Source organism: Colletotrichum chrysophilum (genome assembly GCF_026319265.1).
Source record: "Colletotrichum chrysophilum strain AFK26 chromosome Unknown scaffold_21, whole genome shotgun sequence".
Lineage (NCBI taxonomy): Eukaryota > Fungi > Ascomycota > Sordariomycetes > Glomerellales > Glomerellaceae > Colletotrichum > Colletotrichum chrysophilum.
The window spans coordinates 1-20,599 of NW_026517308.1; the positions used below are offsets into that span (position 1 = coordinate 1).

General features: G+C 55.5%; 5 protein-coding genes across 5 annotated transcripts; 1 reads left to right on the plus strand and 4 right to left on the minus strand.

Annotated features, from left to right (window-relative positions):
* Window positions 1-1,560: 1,560 nt before the first annotated feature.
* On the minus strand, window positions 1,561-3,138 carry CKI1 (bifunctional choline kinase/ethanolamine kinase cki1; the record flags this gene model as incomplete). Its single annotated transcript, XM_053176548.1, has 4 exons — window positions 1,561-2,577; window positions 2,636-2,784; window positions 2,840-2,909; window positions 3,010-3,138. 4 exons carry the CDS (start codon window positions 3,136-3,138, stop codon window positions 1,561-1,563), a joined length of 1,365 nt encoding a protein of 454 aa, XP_053039407.1.
* Window positions 3,139-9,249: 6,111 nt separating this feature from the next.
* On the minus strand, window positions 9,250-13,532 carry COL26b_003656 (uncharacterized protein; the record flags this gene model as incomplete). The annotated part of the gene is made up of 4 exons (XM_053176549.1): window positions 9,250-9,554; window positions 9,606-13,016; window positions 13,067-13,136; window positions 13,191-13,532. 4 exons carry the CDS (start codon window positions 13,530-13,532, stop codon window positions 9,250-9,252), a joined length of 4,128 nt encoding a protein of 1,375 aa, XP_053039408.1.
* Window positions 13,533-15,029: 1,497 nt separating this feature from the next.
* Window positions 15,030-17,164, plus strand: COL26b_003657 (uncharacterized protein; the record flags this gene model as incomplete). Its single annotated transcript, XM_053176550.1, has 2 exons — window positions 15,030-16,068; window positions 16,212-17,164. 2 exons carry the CDS (start codon window positions 15,030-15,032, stop codon window positions 17,162-17,164), a joined length of 1,992 nt encoding a protein of 663 aa, XP_053039409.1.
* Window positions 17,165-17,415: 251 nt separating this feature from the next.
* COL26b_003658 (uncharacterized protein) lies at window positions 17,416-18,129 on the minus strand (the record flags this gene model as incomplete). The annotated part of the gene is made up of 2 exons (XM_053176551.1): window positions 17,416-17,961; window positions 18,079-18,129. 2 exons carry the CDS (start codon window positions 18,127-18,129, stop codon window positions 17,416-17,418), a joined length of 597 nt encoding a protein of 198 aa, XP_053039410.1.
* Window positions 18,130-18,656: 527 nt separating this feature from the next.
* On the minus strand, window positions 18,657-19,886 carry COL26b_003659 (uncharacterized protein; the record flags this gene model as incomplete). The annotated part of the gene is made up of 1 exon (XM_053176552.1): window positions 18,657-19,886. The coding sequence occupies one exon, from the start codon at window positions 19,884-19,886 to the stop codon at window positions 18,657-18,659; it is 1,230 nt and encodes a 409-aa protein (XP_053039411.1).
* Between the last annotated feature and the right edge of the window lie 713 nt (window positions 19,887-20,599).

Sequence of the window (20,599 nt, forward strand, 5' to 3'; positions counted from 1 at the left end):
CCCCCCCCCCCCCCCCCCCCCCATTCCCCTTTCCTCCTCATCCCGGTTTGGAAGCTTTGGGAATGGACGTCATTACAGTCTTTCAGATGAGAGAAACGGTGCGCCCTTGCTGCGTGCCAGGTCTGGAGACTTGGAAGAGAAAACGCTCCCATGGACGAGTTCTGCCGGCTCATCCGTAGCTGAGGCGGAGCAGAGACCGGGAGGCTGGATGGAGTACCGACTGCTTCGAACGCAAGGCTGACGTGCATCGGAACTTGCATCTAGTTGCTCGGAAAGGAGGGGGACGTTGGACATAGGCCAAGATGACCCCTGAACTAACACCTTTCGCCGTCGCTTGACGTCCTGTCGCCAGTGTGCGGTAAAACGTCCGCGTCGACTCAATAGAAGCAGCAAGTATAACGACGGCAGGAAACATACACAACATCCAGGACAGGAGAAATACTGCCACGATGCTAGCTGAGCTGGGGATCTCATGATGCTGTAGAAACATGCTCAGTCCTCTCTCCAATTCTCTGCCCCCCTTCATCCAAATACTGCTTGTGAACAGGAGACGGGTAAAAGGCGGCACTCTCTTTGATTCGTCTTTGCAAGACCTTCTGTGTTGTGTAAGAAAACGTCCAAAGGCTCACCGGAATCACAAGAAGAAAAGAGAACCTCCGAGACTAATAATAATTTCGACGTGGGACCTAGCGAGGAGGATGCTAGAGCGGCCCCATGCGATGGTTCAAAGGTTGACAAGCCTCTGGTCATATTCACATCTCAAAGAAAGGGGTCAATCTGTATGTTCAAGTGGTGTAAAGTTTCATATCCATTGTATCCCTCTCCACTGTCTATCGGCCTCCACACAACTTCTCTCGCAACGTCTCTCCCCAAACCTTGCAACCCCTGTCGTCATAGACCTCCCCAACAACGCGTTCGCCTCAAGCTGCCCCTGCACGGCCAGCCCTATTATCAACTCAACGAAAACGTGCCGCAGAACCCTGACCCAATGCTAAACCCCCGCAACCGCCTTGCGCCGTGCTGCGCTGTACATTATCAAGTTGTATGTTTTTGTTTCTCTCCTTAGAAACAGAAAGTTCTTCGAAAGAAGGCCCCAATCCCCAAGTCGAGAGTTCCATGCCAGTGATTTTATGATGCCCCGAAACGGATCCGGAAAAAAAGAGGACGTCATTGCGCGGGTGAAGAGAAAACCAGAAAGAAAGGCTTGTGTTCGTCATTATCCCGGAATAGCCAGTGATGCTCTGTGCTACTCCGTTGTCGTCATGCGGAAAAAAAAGTGTAGCTCGAGGAGGAAAGGAGTCGTCGGAAGGAGATGAAGAATGGTGGACAAAGGGGAGGAGTGGCAGGGGTGCCAAAGTTGTCAACCGCCTCAGGTGTGGCCGCCTGAGATCATTCGTACATCCGTCCGACATCTGGCGTTTGTTTGTCCAGTGGGCAGCTATATAGTAGTAGACGGACAGTTGTCTTTGCTGCCTTGCATGCAACACAACCAAGAACAGAGTCTATGTATCTAACCTGCATTGTTGTTAGTGACTAGGTGGAGAAGATGGATATCGGGATTCACATACCGCAGCAGAGCACCTTCATGAACTTTTGGAAGCCTGTTGGCTGAGGCTCAGCTGGCCGGCCGTTAGGCTGGGCCTGCTGTTGGTTCATCGGTGTTTGCTGAGGGACGTTCTGAGGAAGGTTGCGGTTGCTGTTCTGAAACTGGGCCTGAGTTGAGCCGGTGGGAGTGGCCATGTCCCGGAGACCCCCGGCTCCGCTGCCCCGGTTCGCATTCAATGCGCCGGGGGCGTTTGGCTGACCTCTCGATTTCGCCATCTGCTTGATCGGAGAAGGAGGCGGGGGTTGCGCGGCGTTTAAACGGCCGACAGTAAGGTTCTGTGCTTGGTTGTGGGGGGTCGCAGCACCGCCCCGATGGCCGCTGTGCAGCTCCATCTGGGACGGGCCGGGTCGAGCATTTGGGTTGTGCAGATATCCGGGGTTGTGGCCCTTCATGGCATCCCATCCCTTGCCCGAGTCCTTGGAAATCTTCATCCAGTCGTACTCGCCATCCTCGACCTCGCCGGTGTTCTTCAGGGCCTGTGTGAAGAGCTCGCGGAGGTAGTCGTAGTCGGGGGTATCCTCGAAGCCGAGGTTGCGGACGTACGTCAGGTACTTGTTGAACTCCTCGGGGAAGCCTTCGCAGAGGTCCTTGATGGGGGTCGTCTGCTTCTTCTCGCCAATCTTCTCGTACTTCTGCTTGTTGGTAGCAGCCTTCAGACCCTGCCAGGGAAGGCCGCCGCGGAGGAAGTACATGAAAACGTGACCGAGGGCCTCGAGATCGTCGCGTCGGGATTGCTCACGGCCCAGATGAGTGTTGATACTCATGTATCTGGCGGTACCGGAAAGGGACTTTCGCTCGCGGTAGGGAATGTGCTGCTTCGTCTTGGGGTCACGGTACTGCTTCGCCATACCGAAATCTACAACGTGAATAACGTTGGCAGCCTTGGTGCCTGGTCTGCCGATCAGGAAGTTATCGGGCTTGATGTCGCGGTAGATGAGGTTCTTCTCGTGGATGGTTTGCACCCTCGAAAGCTGGGTACTACGGTCAGCGTCCTGTTGTCGTCCAGTACCGTCTTACGTGTCTACGTACCATCTGCTTGGCGACCATAACGACGGTCTTGATCGTGAACCTTCTGCCGCAGTGGTCGAAAAGGTCCTCGAGAGAGGGACCGAGTAAGTCGATAACTAGGATGTTGTGCAGACCCTCCTGTCCGAAGTAGTAGACATTGGGAATGCCGGCTGGGGGGAAATGTCAGCAGTGCGTCGCCGGGCACGTGCGAGAGAGGGGACTCACGGCATCCAACAAGAATCTTGTATGTGCGATACTCATCTCGCAGTTGAGGAGCATCGCTCTTACGCGGCTCCTACAATTTTAATTGGCGTCAGTCATTTGTTTCTCGCTTATGAGGCCACGGCGAGGCGATTGGCGACGCGGTGGATGATGGAGATGCCTCAGCGACGTACGAATTTGATGGCGACCTGCTGGTTGTTCAGGAGGTTGGTGCCCTCGAAAATGACACCAAAGGAACCCTCTCCGATCTTCTTGCCGACGCGGTAGTGTACGCCGACAACGTTGCTCGACGAGGAAGCCATCGCGGTCGGAGGCTTGGTCCTGTTACGGACAGAGTCGAGGGTGTGGCGTCGAGGAGAGTCGGTTCAATCGTGCCGGAGTCGGTGTGGTATCGCTCGATTACGAGGAAAGGGAGGAGAGGTAGGGGAAAAAAAAAATTAAAACCAAAGGCGATATCTGAAGGATGCTTTGAGACGCAGTCAGCTATCTATGAGGGTGTTCGTAAGCCCATTTGGGCCGATTCTTCGGGGGGCGAAATCAGTTCGACGGAATCGGAAGGGGGTGGTGGTGTGTGGTTGTGGTTGTGGTTGCTGGGAGAGAGGTTTTGAGAGGAAGGATGAATGGGGGAGAGAATGGACGGATTTTGGGGCAGAGGGACGGATGGCAGCCGCAGACGAGTGATTATAGTGGGTAATCCGCCCCCGGACCACATGCACTGCACGGGGAGTGCGAAGGGAACGGGATGGGCTGGACCGGGCTGGGCTGCTAGGCTTTTGGGGGTTCAAGGCCTGCTACTGGCAGGATTGGCGTCGGGTGAGTGGTCCACAACCGGCGGTGCAGTGCAAATGGAGCGACGTAGTGGTGCTATGAGACGGGCGGGAACTGGCTGGCAGCTGGGAGCTCTTCAGGTTCGGCGCCCAAACTCGCCCGTTGTTGGCTCGGTGCCGGCCCGGACTTGGCTGGGCACCTGCTGCTTGCTTGCTGCTGGGCGAGCAGAGGCTGCGCTGTGGTGAGGCAAGGTGAGGTGGACTGGACTGGGACACACGAATCGCTCGCCAGCTTCCGCGGCCTGAGGCCGAAGCTGAAATCTTTCCAGGGTGTGTGATGTGCAGGGAACAGCGGTGCAGGGGGCAGTTTTGCGTGCGTGTTTGTGCTGAGCGGCAGGAGGAGGGAGGTATCCAAGGCGTTGAATTGCGCAGCCGGGTGCATCTGCATCTCAGCCTCCCGTCCCTGGTTGTTCTTACTCACCTCGGTGCCTGTTTGATGCCGTCGCTGTCTCTTCCTTGGCCCGAGTGACCTATTTCTGTTTTCTCCGGATGCCGCCGTTTGCTGCTGCTGGTGCCTGGTGCCGATAGGTATGCTCCTTTCGAAGAATCGTCCAATCCAATCCCAATATTCCTATTTCCCGTTCGTCACTGGCGGAATGCCTTATCTCGGGGGACGGAAGGGAGGCGGTGCGAGGGCTGAGTCGTATCTCGCCGTTGTCGGATGGCCGTTGAATCGTCTCCGATCAGGCTTGTCGCGGCGAAGAAGAGCAATTGGGGGGAAGCCGGAGGGGGGAAAAAGGGAAGGAAAGAGAGAAAAGGAAGAGAAAGGCGGGAGAAGGCAGCTCAAGAGGCAGTTCGTTAGAGGGTGTCGTCAACGGGCCAGATGAAATTACAAGCGACGCCTCAACTTCCCCAAGCCAAAATTGCCATGTATCGTTCACGACGGCCCACACTTCACTTTTCAGTGAGAGAAGGAAGGGGGGATGGATCAATGGAAGGGGGGGTCAGATCAGGTCCGGGTCACTGTCAAGGTCCAGGTCCAGGTCAGAGTCTACGGCGGTACGGTAGGCGGTCCAGGGCCAGGTTTGGGAAAGTGAGAGGCGGCGGCCGGGAAGGCAGGGGCGCGGCAAGAAGAGAGAGCCACGAACGTGCGGGTGGCCGCCGGTGGTTGAACTCTGAAGAGGGGGGATTAGAACTAATTTCAATGGACGAGGGGCCGTCGCGGAATCGCACGGCTGCCCAACTCTTGATCCGTGTCTTTCCATGATTCCCAGTTTCCCAGATTCCCATCCTCGCCGGATTGGACGAGATGGAGGATCAGGATAACTCGCGTCTGGAGTACAACAAATACCACGGCAGCCCCGAGTTGGCTGCCGCTGGGCTCTGCTGGCTCGGGAGCCCCCCGGACTGTCTTATGCTGAAAATGAGTGTCGCATACGACACTCACATTGGCCGCTGACTGCTGGCCCCGGCTGACTACCTTCCAGTAAGGTGCTGCTGGACAACTTGCCCTGGACGTTGCCTTTATGCTACTGGCCTGAGCAGACCATAACATTAACAAGACGAGCCGACACTGACGAGCACAGGCCATCAGATGGCAGCGGCGTCCCACCTCGACAAAGGGGGAAAAAGCATTAGTGCCTGAGGTGCGTACGCAATCATTGGTCAATAGCAATGAAAGACACCAGGTACGTACCGGAAAAGTCCACTCCCGCCAGGAACGTAGCGAATGTACCTTCCCTCTTGGACATGTACCTTGCCTTACCGACTCCTCAAGCGCAGCAGCAACCTGAGGTGAGCAGTGGAAGTGGAAACGTCGTTGCCAAGGACCAAACCGGTAGGTAAAAAAAGAGCAAGGTACCTGTCGTCACCTCCAATTTCCCACCAATTTCGCATGTACCGGAGCCAACTTCTTCTTCGGGTCGCCTACGGCGTCCCCCGGTCGCCCCAATTTTGCAGTACGATCTTCCAGTTAGCTCTCTTCCAACCGCGACGGGACGTCTCGAGTCCCAACTCCTGTTTCTCAACCATTGCTCTGTACGAATACAGCATACGGATACAGCATGCAGCTGGAATTGTGTACCTCCAAGACCGCTCGCTGCTCCGTCTGCTGCTTGCTCTGGCGCCGTCCGTATCCTCGCCTACGATATGACCTTGCTGAAGAACCCACGCCGTATTCGTCTCGTCTCGTCTCATGAGAAATCTAAATTAAACCCGACTCCCCTTTTCCTGCCTCTCGCCGCTCCCTCTCTCTCCTATTCGAAGATCCGACTTATCTCGAAAGTGCGAAAGTCCAGCGCCCACTGCATCATCGCTCGTCTGATGATTAACTATCCAGCCACCCGCGAGCCGTCCGTCTGACAGGTTCGCAGGTTCTGCTGTGTCTGTCGTGCCTCGTCTGCCAGCCACGGGGAGACAAACGGGACACTGACACCGCTCCAGGCCAGGGTCACTCGCGTTAGGCACTAAGCACCAACAGCGGATAGCCGAACGACGCGCCAGGGGCCAAGGGGAACTCTGGCCGCGCCTGTCCCGTCCAGGCTGCCGGGTGGAATAAATCACATCGAATTCTTCTGCCGTGGAGCATTGCGGTGCATATCAAGCCAAGCCAAAACAGCACTGGAAGCTCGCGCTAGAAACGACCCTAGAAAATACACGGCGTATGCCCTGTGCGGGGATCGAGGTCCGCTGACGGCTTAGCGGGTGTCTGCTTCAATGGCTGCATTCCTCGCTTTGTTCCCGTACTCCTGCCAGCCACTCGTTATCCGGTCGACGACCCCTTTCTAAGGTACCTCAGGGAGACGGGAGACAGCCAGGAGAACAGACTGTCGAGGGCAAGCCAAACAACATGCACGACGACGCATCAAAAAAAGGTACGTCCGTACAGCCTCGGCGTCCTCCCTCTCAGCCTATGATTACCAGATGTGCCTTACCTCGATGGAAGCACGCAGCAAACATGACACGTCGCCAACAAGGTGACAAGCGCATCTGGCCACAACCCTTCTGCTCGACTCGGGCTGAGTTCCGCATACCGAGTTAGCAGAACCGGTTGTCGGCAACTGTGCCACGGTCAGATAAGCTACTGAAGCCTCGCCAGAGCTGGAGCCTGCTCACAGCAGATCCAATAAGGCTGCCTGCGGACGCTAACTCTATGCCTACACTACGGCATCTGCTTGGCATGAACTCTGTACCTCGAGATGCGCAGATGTACAGAGCTCTCAGCATAAATCATCGAAACCCTCATGCTCGGCAACTCAAATGCAGAAAAGCAGTGTGCTAAAACGCCTAGGTCAGCCCACCCTGACCAGATTCATCGGTCAACCATTCACCAGGCCGTCACCTACTCAACGCAACGAACCAAAAAAGTACGCTTCAACGGGGTCCAGAGGAGGGAAAAAAACGCAAGATCACCAACCAGAGGAATCCGCCTGCCTGCAGCCGTTGCAGCTGCTGAAGGCGCCGCTATCCAATGGCCTCGTCTCCTGCAGCAGCTCCTTGCCCATCCCGGTTTGGACCTGCAGCGGCGTCAGAGCCCGGCATGCTAGGTTCCCACCGCCGAGGTGCCGCCCGAGATGCGGTGAAAGCCCGCCCCGTCCCATGTTGACCTCTTTTTCTTCTTCTTCTCCTTCTGCAGAGAACAAGTCGGTGGCTGTCAACCAGCTGCCCCCTTCCCCTTGGCAACAGTGCCACGCAGTTTGGTTGGAGATCGCTTGCAACTGTCGTTCGTTACGGCTTGCCCTTCGCGCTGCGGGCTGTCGGGCGGCTCCCGCCCTCCCAACACAACCAAAGAAAACAGAGCCCATCACCCATCATCCGATGTCCTCTTCCCACCATCCCGTCGAGAGAGGCGTCTTGAGGAGCCACTCATTCAGTCTCCCTCCGCCCTACGGTTTCACTTCTGCTCCCCCGATCCCCGTCAGCTGGCCCTCCCTCGCCATCGGAGATATTTGGCAGGCTTCAAATGAAACGCTGACCCATCTGCCTACAACTCTCGCGAGTCTCAACCGCACACAGGCCTCCCCGCGTCCCTCCACCAACCCGTCATCCAATCACCAATTCCCGTCTCAAGCCCAGCCCGTCCTAATCCATAGCTCTATCGCGCTCTGGAAGCTCGTGAACACACACGGGTCGAAGAAGCAGAATGTTGCTAAGAAAACCCATAGCACCATCCTCTCGACGATATCTAGCGAACACTGCATGTCTCGCTCCCCGTCGTGACCGTAACTTACACGACGAAGCTAACGCCGCACCAATACTCGCCCGTGACGAATCAAGCTCGCTGACAAGACACACTCTTAAAGTTAGCAAGTCATGTCTCAAGAATGCCAACGAGTCCCGCCGCGGTGAGTAATGCCCGCCCAAGGATAGAGCGCCTTTCATTCTCCTCGGCACGGGCGCAGCTTGCTCTCTCATCCATGTGAATGACGTATCTGCATCTCTGCGCGCGCGCAACGCGTTTCTCATATTTTTTCGCCTCCCTAACTCAACCCCCTCTCTCCTCCCAACGGCGGCATGAATCGTGCCTCGTCTTGTCAAAGTTGCCGGATGGTAAAACCGGCGAAAGCAAGGTGGTGGGAGAGGAAAAGGATATGCTTGCAAAGTGAGCATCGGTCCTCCGATTTTTCCCCTGCCGGAATTATCGCACTTCGACCGCGAGAGCGAACACGGCAAACTTTCCCATCCATGCCCTCCGTCTCCGTCCGCCGTCTCAGACCTCAACAGAAAAACGTGCAAGAAAGCTTTCCAAAAGCTAGCTCCATATTGTCTGCCTCCCACTCCGCATCCGATCTCTCGAAACATGCCATCTCTGAGAAACACAAGATATATGGACTGGACCCTTAAAGACGTACATCGTTTGGTATAGAAACTTGTGAGACGTAGAACCGACGCCCACTTAATCTGGTCAGAGCTTCCGCTTAGTCGTGGAGAGTCAAAGTCCTAGGGATAGAAGGATGGACAGACCACGCAACAAAACCCACCGCTTCAAAACGTCCTCAGATATAGTAGGTACTATGGCCACAACTGCAAGTCGCAAACAGATGTCGTCACACGTCAAACGGCCATTAGCAACATCAGCGTTGACACATATAACACGCAGACGACGATAATCAAAATCTGGAATGATGTACAAACAGGTTATAGCAGCTTTTATATCCCAGATCCCGTCAACGAAACGAGGAAAGGTTCTTCTAGATTGAATTACTTGACAGATACCTGTCTCCCAAAACACCAAAAAAGTAGCGCCCGACCCACACTTTTGTTCTCTTACGCGTTTGCTGTTGATGATATCTGATGTTTCGTTCCTTGTCTTTGTGTGTGTGTGTGTTCTTTTTTCTTTCAAAGAAAGTAGAGAGAGAGAGCCTATTGGAAAAAAGAGAGGGAAACCCCCCTGGATAACCCCAACCCATCCCCGCCTCCCATGCCATCCATCCCAATGTCATCATGAATGTGTGTAGTTAAAGTGTACGAAACAAAAAAATGTGGCCTCGTGCCGTGGCAGCGTGGAGGCGAGACAACCCCAATGAAGCCCTGAAGGCTTTAATACAAACAACCCCAACATTAGCAAAACAAAGAAATAAGTCTTCATCGTACGGGATGACATGTGTGGCTAGCTAGCTAGCCTACTCCCACAACCCGGTGCGCGTCTCAGTGGATGCCGTTCGCTTTTCCGTTCGTGTGCTGATCCGGAAGCTCCTCGGTGGCAGCCCGCGTGGCTTCGTCCACGGTTTCCGCAACCAGCGCTTCGGCCGACTCGGCCGTCGTGCGGGTCCATTCCTCCAGACGCGCCTTCTGTATGTACTTGCGCAAGACGGAGTCCTCCCACTTCATGGCGTCGAGGAGCTTGTCCCTGTACGACTTTTCCATAATGTCGAAACGAGAGTCCAGGTCCTCGGTGAAGGCGCCAAGCGCGTCCGATGGCCGGAAGGGCTGGAACGGGTTGTCAATTGTCTCTGTTGCATTGTTAGCATGGGGATACGGTTTGTTAAGGTGGAAACACTCACGATGCTGGTAGCAAGAGGCAAATGCGCTGAAGAGTGTCGTGCTTGTGATCTTCTCTTCCACAGCCGAGTCGTCCTTCAATTGGGTGTCGTTGATCTTCGTCCAGTCGTCTCGGATGAAGCATCGTCTCCAGATGAGACGCTTGGCCTCCTTGAGCTCCTCGCCATTGAGGCCGTACGAAGCGGCCAGAAGGGCCAGGTAGAAGGGGTCTGCGATCTCAGCAGCGGTCTCAGCCGGAAGGTTGATGAGTGTAAGCAGATCGATGAGAGACAGAGCATCGAGCGCCTCATGCCTAACGAGTCGGCGCATGCTGTTCTCAAAGACTTGAATCAGAGCCTTCTGCTTCTTGGGAATCTGCGCACAATGGTTCTCCATCGCAAGCTGGACCTCGGCCGTCTCGTCGACAGCCGTTTGAATTGAAGGGAAGACCTGCGCATACAACTGGTCCTGAATCCTGATCAGCCCAAGTTGGTTGTCGATGGTATCCAGCTTCTCGTCGTTCTTGGGTTCTTTGATATCGCTGCTGGCTGCTCGCTTGAGTCCGAAGAGGTTGGGAGTTGAGGGCTCTGGAGACTCAGCCAGCAGCGCAAGCTTGCCAAGACTGAGCTCAATCTTCTTGTTCCAGACTTGTTGCTCGCGGGTCAGGCCGAGGTTAAGTAGAGTCTCCGCAGCATGGTCGATGTCGTCCTCGCCTTGGACGTCGTTGATCCAAGATATTCTGGCGAGCTCAGGCTTCTGGCGGAGGAACTTCGTCCTGTACGCATGGTTGTCGTACTGGAAGTCGAGGACTGCCTGTACGCCGGCACCGTCCAACAAGATCTCGTACATAGGAAAAGCGAAGGCCTCTCCGTACTTATCGAAGTATTGGCCAATCTGCTTTTCCCTCGCCTCGGCCTTGTTGGTGAGTTCGCGAGCCTCGACTTGTGATCGCGAAATAGTAGCCTCTGTCTTAAGAGAATTGATTTGCTCGATCATAGCCAAAGCAAGGGCCCTCCAACAGCGATGCTTCTCGGCAATGTTGATGCTCTCGTCCCACTTGCCAAGTCGCAAAAGTGAAAGTACCTTGTCGTTACGATCGGAATCGTAAAGCTTCGACAAGTGTTCCGACCATTTTTGTGTCTTGGCGTCGAGTTGAGCGGAATTCCACCGAGAGGCCTCGAGCAGAGACACCAAGTACTGGTCGGTCAGATTAGAAATCTCCTTGTTGATCTTCGCAAGTAGAGCAGGGTCCGGTTGCTTAGACTTGTCCTTGGTCTTTTCCTTCGGTGGGTAGTACTGTTCAAGCCATGTGTGGCTCAACTCAAGCAACCGCTTGAGGTTGTTTGTGATGTAGTGGCAGCCGGTCCATGGCTCAGAAAGGCCTTCGTAATTGTCACGAAGGATACCAAAGTCCAGCTCCTCATCCTCAAGTCCGTAGAAAGCCAATCTTTCTTGTCGGTAGTTCAAAGCTGTCATGAGCGCCACCAAGTTCACCTGCTGAGCCTCGTACATGAGACGAGTGATGCGAACATCATCCATCAAATGATCCTTGTACATGTACTTGATCACTTCATATGCCCAAGCAATGAAGATCTCTAGTCTGCCCACGTCATGAATGAACCAGTGTCTCACTCGGTCAAGCTCTCCAACGTTCCGGTTGGGGGTCGTCTTGTCGTCTTGGTGGATGAACTCAACGATTTCTGCGACCAAATCCTTCTTATCGTTTGCAGGTCGTTCATTCGTAAAAACCTCGTGCTTCTTCCAGAGAATAGTGGCGACCATCATCTTCTCAGCATGAGAAAGCAAAAACCATCGGGTCCGCCTGTCCAAGTTGACCTTCGTGTGCTTCAGATGAGCCATCAAGCGTTCCAGGGCGATCACGCGGTTGCTGAGGTTGTCTTCCAGAGATGCCGGTACTGTCGAGATGTGCGGTGTTGATGAGCTCATAATCTCATGGCTCAACTGTAGTGCAGCTTCCGCCATTTCGTTGTCTGAGAACTGGACTCCCTTCCTTCCATCGAAAACCAATGGGGTATCTGTCTTGTTGCCGAAGAAAACGGCTTGCTCTAGCTTGCTCTTCGGTGTGACTTTCGGGGGCTTGTCACTGCCGAATCTGTCTATGTCTGTTGTCATCAATCGCACAACGCCTGTACCACGCACGATGAGAACGACTGATGGGTTCTTGGTTTTTTGGCGCTGGCTTCTTGATTCTTCGCTGCCGTTCTGAGGCTCTTCAAAGCCCGAACCGAGAATCTCTGATTGGTTGTTGTCGGAGAGGGTGATCACATCTTCATACGTAGGAGGAATGATGTGATTATCCTCTTGGAGCTGCGAGTCGGGTGACTCCGGGGGAACACCAATTGACGCGACAACAACTGCCTTATCGAACACAACGAAAGCAACCAGAGCGGGCCGGGGAAGGTACAGGCGAGGTCTTGCGGCCTGCAGTGGGTTCGCCGGGCTGTAGCGCACCTTGTATGAGGTGATGGGCCGGACCATACCAACCTGCGCTGAGGAGGGCGAGAGGATGACTTCAACCAGAGAGTAGTGCGACTCTTTCTTCTTTGTAAGACTGACAAGCAAGACGAGGTGCTGCAAGTTGATGTCGTCTGAGGCCATGGCATTGCTGAGCCTGCTCATGTCCCGGTACTTGGCGTCCAAGCCCTTTGGCACAAACGCAAGGTCGACAACCTCGAATGTGTCGTGGTGGAATTCTCCGCTCGATGGGTCAACTTCGCGAATAGCGTCGATGATCTCTTCTTGCATGTCCGCCTCAACAATCGTGTCGTGGTGTCCTCCGCGGTGGATCCTCCATGCGTGCAGCCTCCCCTTGAGAGTAGCAGCAACAACATTGCGTTCGCCGACGCGAGTAGTGCGTTCTGCTCTTACGGCGGCAATATCCCCGCGGCCAGCGGTGTGCGTAAGAGCATGGCGAATGCTTCCGAGAAGTCCTCCAGCCGCGGGTCCCAGGCTCGTGCGGAGGAATTGGACCGAAATCGTGGGTCGGCCGTGTCCGTCGCGAACGCTCATGTACGCCAGTCTGCCGCTCGTAAAGGCAAGGACGAACCCGGCGGACTCAGCGTTGGTGATCTGAATGACTCTCTCGCCCGAGTACATGCCAGATATTGATCCCTCCACACCATGTCGTTGTTGGCGGATGAAATCCAGGGTTGCCGCGCTCGAGATGGACTCCCAGTACGCAATTTTTCCACTCACGGGCATGACAACCACCAGGCCCGGCTCTGTAGAGGAAGCTGAAGGCGACACGAGACAGCCCAATGGAAGAGGTTCTGAAGTGTGCTTCGAGGGATATGGGAGAGTGAAGGTGAATGTCTCGGGGGATTGGGTAGGGTTCGTGTATGGCCAGACGATGGCGTGTGTATGGGTCAAGCTAAGGGCGTATCCGTTCGAGAAAACATCGCCATGTTGCTGAGCTTCACGGAGGGTTAGGTGGTAATGGGCGCGTAAATTGTAGAGAACGTACCTGAAGCATCCGCACGGATGCGGTCTGGAAGCGCAGGGAGTTTGCTCACGGTGTAGGCGTTATTCGTCGTCTGGAAAATTGTTAGCAGCCGTCGAGGACGCAATGCGACCGAGGTGAGACCTACCAAAATAACGCTTCCATCACCCTTGGTAGGTCTTTCGCCGCCCTTGGGCTTTTTCGCGCGCATGCTGAGCTCCTTCCTCGGCGTGGGCGTGATGGGGTGGTGGTTTTCGATGCCGTCTTGCCGCACGTCGAGCGTCGCAACTTTGTCGGACTTGACCTCGTACATCTCCGGGGCAGGCGCGTTCGATACATCGGGGTTGGTGAAGGTCTGTTCGGTCAGAGGGAGACGCTGGCGCTTGGCCTTGGGTTGTTGAGCGAGACTCTCATTGCTGACGGGCCGCTGGCGTCTTCTGCTTCGCGTGGCGGTGGCAGGGCCGCCTTCGCTCGCGGAGGGAGAAAACATGGTGATGTTTCGAGCGACCGGGCGCGAAGGGGGTGGTGGTATTCGGGGTCGCCGTGGAGGGTGATGATGTTCGATTCGGTTGATGGAGGAGGATCAGAAAAACATTTCGAGGATGAATTCTGCGGCCTAAGGTATTGTTAGGGAAAGCGGAGTGCCAGGGACGTAGGTGGCAGACTCCAAAGCGGATTTAGCAAATATGTGAGAGTGACGAAGCATCAATCGATTGGGTCTTGTCGAAAAAAACACAAGGTTGCTGCATCTGCCAAGCACGGACCACCAGCACCAGCTCTGGGTGGTGCTAAGAGTAGCTCACCTCTCACCTCTCACTCACCTCACTGAAGTCGGGAGCGGTTTGTCAGGCCTCATTGGCTCCAGGCGGCTCCAAGTGGCTCCCCAGTGGTGCGGCGTGCAGGCTCTCTGCAGCTGTGCAGCCGTGCCAGCTGAGGCGGCGGAAGGGGCACCAGGAGCACTGAGATACTTCCAGCGCGTTGGTCCCGGTTCCGGTACGTACCTGCTTTGGCGTGGTGCGTCTGGCCTGATGAACGTCTCTGATTGGCCGACTCTGCGATCGTACTGGAGCCTACTGAATCGCCGCATTGGAAGAAAATAGGGACCCTTAGTGGAGCCATGGAAACCAAGTCAACAACGTCACTCCCAGTGTCGGCCCTCGGGAACTGACGGCGGGACACTGGCCGCAGATAGAAACATTCTGATGTCTGGATACAAAAGGAAATATCCACCAACTCAGACTCTCTATCATTCCCCCGGGACCTGAGGCATACATTTTAACAGCTCAAATAACCCTCGCTCAAGTAACGGAAACCTTGAGACTACGAGGGTCAGTCGATGTCAATCTCATCGTCATCCTGCCCCATCTACGCCTCTGTGGAACATTCCACCCGAAGTCTGTTGACTCGCAACCAACTCACAATCTCCGGGGAATGCTTCTGGTGAGAGCCCTGCTTATGCTATCCATGGTTCAACGTAGCCAATGAGCAACCCGGTTTTTAACACCATTTCGAAAAAGGCCAGACGGGACTTACATGCGAACTGGCTCGGTCCTGTTGTCAACCGGAGGTATATCGCCGATCAACCTGAGCTGCCAGGATGCTAAGAGAAGGACTCACAGCTGATTTCATATTTCTTTGGATCAGGCCATCAGTGTAGTAAACGGGTTACACTTGGCCTAGATCGCCATAAGTGGACTTCCAAGGTAGTCTGCACATTTGGTTTCCTCTGAAACTTAGTCCCGAGCTGGGGATTTGGAGCCGAGCTGTCCTCCGACTTCAATTTCCTAAGTTCCTAGAACTTCACAGAAGGCAGGCGACATATATGCCTTCATACTGGCCAGCGATATTGCACGGGACACGCGCCAGTAGCTTTCACTAGCTCTTTCACACCGCAGCATCCTTTGTGCGGCTTGTACAGCTTTTCTTATTAGCTGTCTTTTCTTTATCAACACAACCGTCAACGACAATGATTATGATAACGAGGAAAATGAGACTCAACTCGGCCAAGGTGGCCCTCATGGGTCGCCAGTACTCAACTGCCATGGCCATCACCGACCCGCTCGTCAAATACCGCACCCTCATCTCCACCAAACTTCTCGCCCCAGACCCCTCTCAACACCGGCTGGCTATCCATCTTCAAAAACTGTATACCCGTTTGAAAGACTACGCCCCGGAAGAGGACTATCGGGAGCGCCTGAAGCAAGTAGCCGACATCCCCGAGGCTCAGGACCCCGAAGAGGCCGCTGCAAGATTGGCCATGCCAAACCATCCCATATGGGATAACCCGCTGTTCAAGCATGTGTCAAAGAAAATCATGCCCGAGACGAAAGACCCCAACCCGATGGCTCTCGTCAGAGTCATGACCAGCCTTGAGGGCGCCATCACCATCAATTCCCCCAGGGGCCTCTTCCTCTCAGGCGAAGTCGGCGTCGGCAAGTCAATGTTGATAGATCTGCTGGCTCAGGGCCTGCCGACAGAGAAGAAGAGGCGGTGGCACTTCAACACGTTTATGCTCTACACATTCTCACAGCTCGAGAAGTTCCGCCAGTCTCACCCAGAGCTAAGCGGCAACGAAAAGGAGTACTCCATGCTCTGGCTCGCCAAGAAACTTGTCGAGGAGTCTCCGATCCTGTTCCTGGATGAGTTCCAGCTTCCGGACAGGGCAGCAAGTAAGATCCTGTCCCACCTGTTCATAGCCTTCTTCCACCTCGGCGGGGTCCTCATCGCATCATCCAACCGCATGCCTGAGGAGCTACAGAAGGCCATCGGTGTCGAGTACACTGTTCCTCCGTCAGACGGGTTCCTGAAGAGTCTCTTTCTTGGTGGCGCGCGATCCAAGGCTACTCTCCACAGTCAAAACGACTTTGCAGCTTTTCTGGAAGTGTTGAAGGCGCGATGCGACTTTTGGCACATGGAAGGGGCAACGGACTTTAGACGTCGAGAAACTGGTGAGACTATTGCAGTCGAGGCCCCTGTAGCTGGCTTTATAGGCGGGGAGGAGCTGGCTAAGAAGGAGCCCAAAGACGGTATGTTTGTTGCCTTTACTGGCCTTAAATTATGCATACGATCCCCTTTTCATGCAACTCAATACCCACCCACCTCATCATCTTTACTCAAACTTGCACGAATGCGTCCTATCTTAATCAAGTTACCAGACTAACATCACTAGAAACATCAACACCTTCCAAGTACTTCCTCCTCACGCCCGACACAACCCCTTGGACAACCGCCCTAGCCCAGCACCTCTCCCACCCATGGTCCTCAGCAACGCTGACAGTCTACGGCCGCACAATCCCCATCCCCCGCCAATACGGCGGCGTAGTCTACTGGGATTTTGACGCCCTCGTCGCTACCCTCGGCCCGGCCGACTACGTAACCATGGCCTCGACCTACCACACCTTCATCATCGACAATGTCCCTACCCTCACGGCCCTGCAGAAGAACGAAGCCCGCCGCTTCATCACGCTCCTAGACGCCCTCTACGAAGCAAGGTGCAAGTTGTTCGTCCGCGCCCAAACCGGGCCCGACGACCTCTTCTTCCCAGACATCCGCGCCCAGGAGGAAGCCGTGGCGGCTACTGCCGCCGCCGGGGAGGAGGTCGTCGACTCTGACGCGATCCACTCTGAGACGATCGCCGAGGTTTACCAGGACTCCGCGGCGCCGTTCAGACCCAACATCTCCTTCTACGACACGGAACTCCCGACGGCCAAGTATGACCCCGACCAAGACTCCGACTTTGGCAAGCTGGGTCACGTTGGTGGCGGCGGCGGGAGCCCCAACTTCAGCAACACGGCAGCGTTTACGGGTGAAGACGAGCGGTTTGCGTACCGTCGTGCGGCAAGCAGACTATGGGAGCTGTGTAGCGAGGCATGGCATGCTCGAGGAGGTTCACCTGGGGAGTGGTGGACTCCTGTGCCCCGGGCATCGCGGCACTGGGAGAACTCCTTGCCATCCAAACCCAAGAAGGACGAGCCTCTGCCGCCGCGCGCCAGACAGGCGGATGCCATGATGGGTCCGTCGAGGCCTGTTGACGGACCGTTCGGTACCGACAAGCTCGTTATCGAAAGACGAGAAGCTTTGGAGGAGGCGGAGCGCAGGGTCGAGCAGTCCAGTGGGAGGTGAAGTTTTTGGTTGTTTGGAATATCCATGATTTAGGATAGCATATACCGGCGCATAGCATAGCATTTTGGCGACGCTGGGCCCACGCACGCGCCCGTCGCATCGGGCGATATAGTCCTTTGAGTCTCGTGATAGATATCTTACAACGCCGCCAGGAGAACCTGGCCCGACAACATAGACTCGCAATTCGATTTACAGTACCTCCGGTCTTAGAAACGCCATAAACTCCTCATCCTGGAAGCTTTCCAACCGCCTCACAGCGTCGTGACGCCAGGCGTCCATGCCTCACCAATTCTCCGTACATCCCCCTCAAACTTCTTGCTCTTGATCACCCTGCCCCCGTGTCCAGACACCGGCGAGTGCTCGTCGGGCTCATAAAAGGGGTTCTGCAGCAACCTGACGTAGGCGCTCTGCACCGCCCTGAACACGACCCGCAACTCCTGCTCACGAAGCCCGACAGCTCCCCGTCCTTTGGCAGAAGCTGCAGCGGCGTCGCCGCCGCCGCCGACCCTCCGCCCGCGCATGTCCACGACGACGACGATCTTGACGCCCGTGTTCGTTTCCCAGCCGTACGCGGCGAGCCGCTCGTCAACCGCGTGGAGGAGGCCGACCTCGCCTGAGAGACCGGAGCCCCCACTGGGAGCACCTGCCGCGTTGGGCCCGCTTGCGTTGTGTCGTAGTTCAAAGATATCTAAGGTCGAGGAGAGGAGGAGGGAGAACTGGAGGGGCGTGCGGATCGGGGCGAAGGTGTTTGTTGACGGGTTGTACGAAGGGAATATGGAGATGTGGAGGGGGTTATTCTGTTGCTCTCGTCAGCAAGTGTTGTCCCTGCCAAAGAGCTCCAGCCAAGGATGGGCAGTTTGAGGAAGAGCTCTGGAGCATGCGGAGGGGGTGGTCTGTCTGCGAGTTGGACGTACGTTGCGGCCGATGATGCCTATGCAGGCTATTGAGGGGATCGCGGTCGCCATAGCCACATTCGCTGTGCTTCCTTGCGCTGTGCTGGTTTCGGTTGGCGCTGAATTTGCGGCGGAAGATGCGCAATGCGGTTGATGGACACGGTATGCTAGAGGTCGAACGTCGTCGCAGAGGACGGTTGGAGATTGGAGAGCTGGGGTAGGTAGGTACCTTAGCTGTGGTGTCGGCGGGAGCTTAATTGATTTTTGGGTCCCCCGAGTGCCCCGCATCGATGTCAGGGGTCGCTGTGGGAGGAAAGGCAACGGATCTTCAACGGCTGCCGCTGCGTAGCTAGCACTCGGAGCAATGTCAATATTAACAAAATCGCCTCTGGTGGTCAAATATGTGTTTTGCAGCAGTCAGCATATTGCAGACTTTCTGGTAAAATAGAGTTACATATTGTAAAGAAAAATCCATTACTCCAGTAACCATCATACAAGCTGGTAAAGATGGACCATGAGACGAGCTCTCGTACTCGTGCTTGGTAACGAAAGCGCCAGACCAATAAAGCCCATATTCCGCATAAAGACATTATAGATCCTCATTCGGCATCGTCGTCCGACCAATGCTCCGTATCCTCGAGTCCCTTCAGCACTTCTTCGATCTCGTTCGGGTCGGTGATGGCCCATACGCCACCGCCTTTGACCGAGTCCTTTCCTCTCATGCCCACCTCTTTTCCGACGAGGTTGCGTCCGACCTTGCCGGGCCCGATACCAATCCACCGCCTCACTTTCTCCTCCTGGTCGAGATATTTGATACTGTCCCACCACCTCACCGTCTCTAGACACTGCCGCGCTAGAAGATCCTTCACGTCCTCCTTGCTCTCGAATGGCCTCGCGCTGACATTGCTTATACAGGGCAGCTTGCCCGGGAATGTGATAATATCCTCCCCTTCACGCCCCTTGACCCTGCTCTTTTTGTTCAGAATGCTCTTCACAACCGAGACCGCAGGCTTCATGATCGGGCTGTGAAACGGGCTGTCGCTGTTCAATCGAACGGCGCGCGGGTCATGCCCCAAGAACTGCCTGACGTGTGTCGCAAGAGTCTTGATCCGCTCAATGTTGCCGCTCAACACGATTTGGTTCTTGCTGTTGATGTTCGCAATGAGCACCTGCTCTATCGGCGGGACGTCTTCCGAGCTCTCCCCCTTGGATCCCGCGCTCGAGTGTCCCACAAAGTCGTGTATAGCCTCGATCAGGCCCTTCAAGTACTCCGGTTCTGTTACAATAGCCACCATGCCGTACTCTCCACCGTATTCGTCCACAGCGCGCCTTGTCGCCTCATGCATGGCCTCGGCCCGCTTGCGCACCAGATATAAGCTGTCTTCGAACTCGAGGTATCCGCCCGCCACCAGCGCCGCGAATTCTCCCAGCGAATGCCCAAGAGTGACGTCAACTCGCTGTGGAATGTCGAAGCCGAACTCGCGCTCCAGGATGCGGAGGATGAGGATCGAGGTCGCCATGATGGCGGGCTGGGCGTTGGGAGTCTTCGTAAGCAGCTTGCCGGGCCCGTTGGCGATGATGTCGGAGAGCTTGTAGCCCATGTAGTGATCAATCTCCTCCAGGATGGGCTTCGCCGTCGTGGGGAAGGCTTCGAGCCATGGTGTGATCATGCCGACCTTCTGTACTCCTTGGCCTGCGCGGTGTAACGTCAGCTCATCCGTCGCCAGCAAAGACGAGTTCGCCCCTCTTTCCGTTCCCCTCCTCGCTTCATGTCCACTGACCTGGAAAGAACAGCGCCGTCCGCGGCCGCTTCCCTTGCGTCGAGGCATGCCGCCGACTACTCCTGGAAGCAATGTCTATCGTATGTGTCGTCGTCGCATTACATCTTCTGCCGAGGCAGCCGAGCCCATCAGCCCATATGCGTTGGCCGCCTCGGCGGAGGGAGTGAGCTCCGGGAGCTGTCATGGCCAGTGGCGCCAGCCGATTACAAGCTGGGGGAGCTAGATTATCGCCAACATGAGCTTGTGTCGACAACTCCCATGCGAATTTTGAAGCAAGCACAAAGAGCCTAGAAGGACTAAGAGGGAGAGAAGTAGGAGAGGGAACAAAAAAGTAGACGAGTCTCAAGTTTGCGCGAACCAGACCGTCAAATGTCACACAGCCAACCTAAGCCACGGGCGGCATAGGGAACGTGGTAGTGGCGTTCAATGCCATGACGCCAGATGGAATTGGCGGATGCTCCAAGTGGCCGCCCCTAACCGAAGTCCCGAGGCCGATGGACCTCTCGCTAGAGTACCCCGCGATTGCACGCTGAAGACGATCTCTTACAGCGCGTTTTCTGGGTTCCGCTGCGCCGGGCGGGGCACGTCAGCAGATGCTCAGCAGATCAAGTCAGGGGCCAGGGGGGGCCGATGCGATGGAGATCTGTAGATTCCTTGTTGGATGCCGAGTCTTGAAGAGTCATAGCTCTTCGATTGAGGCACCAGACATTGAAGCACATGGCTAGAATGCGTCAGAAGCAACAGCAGTGTCAATCACCGTT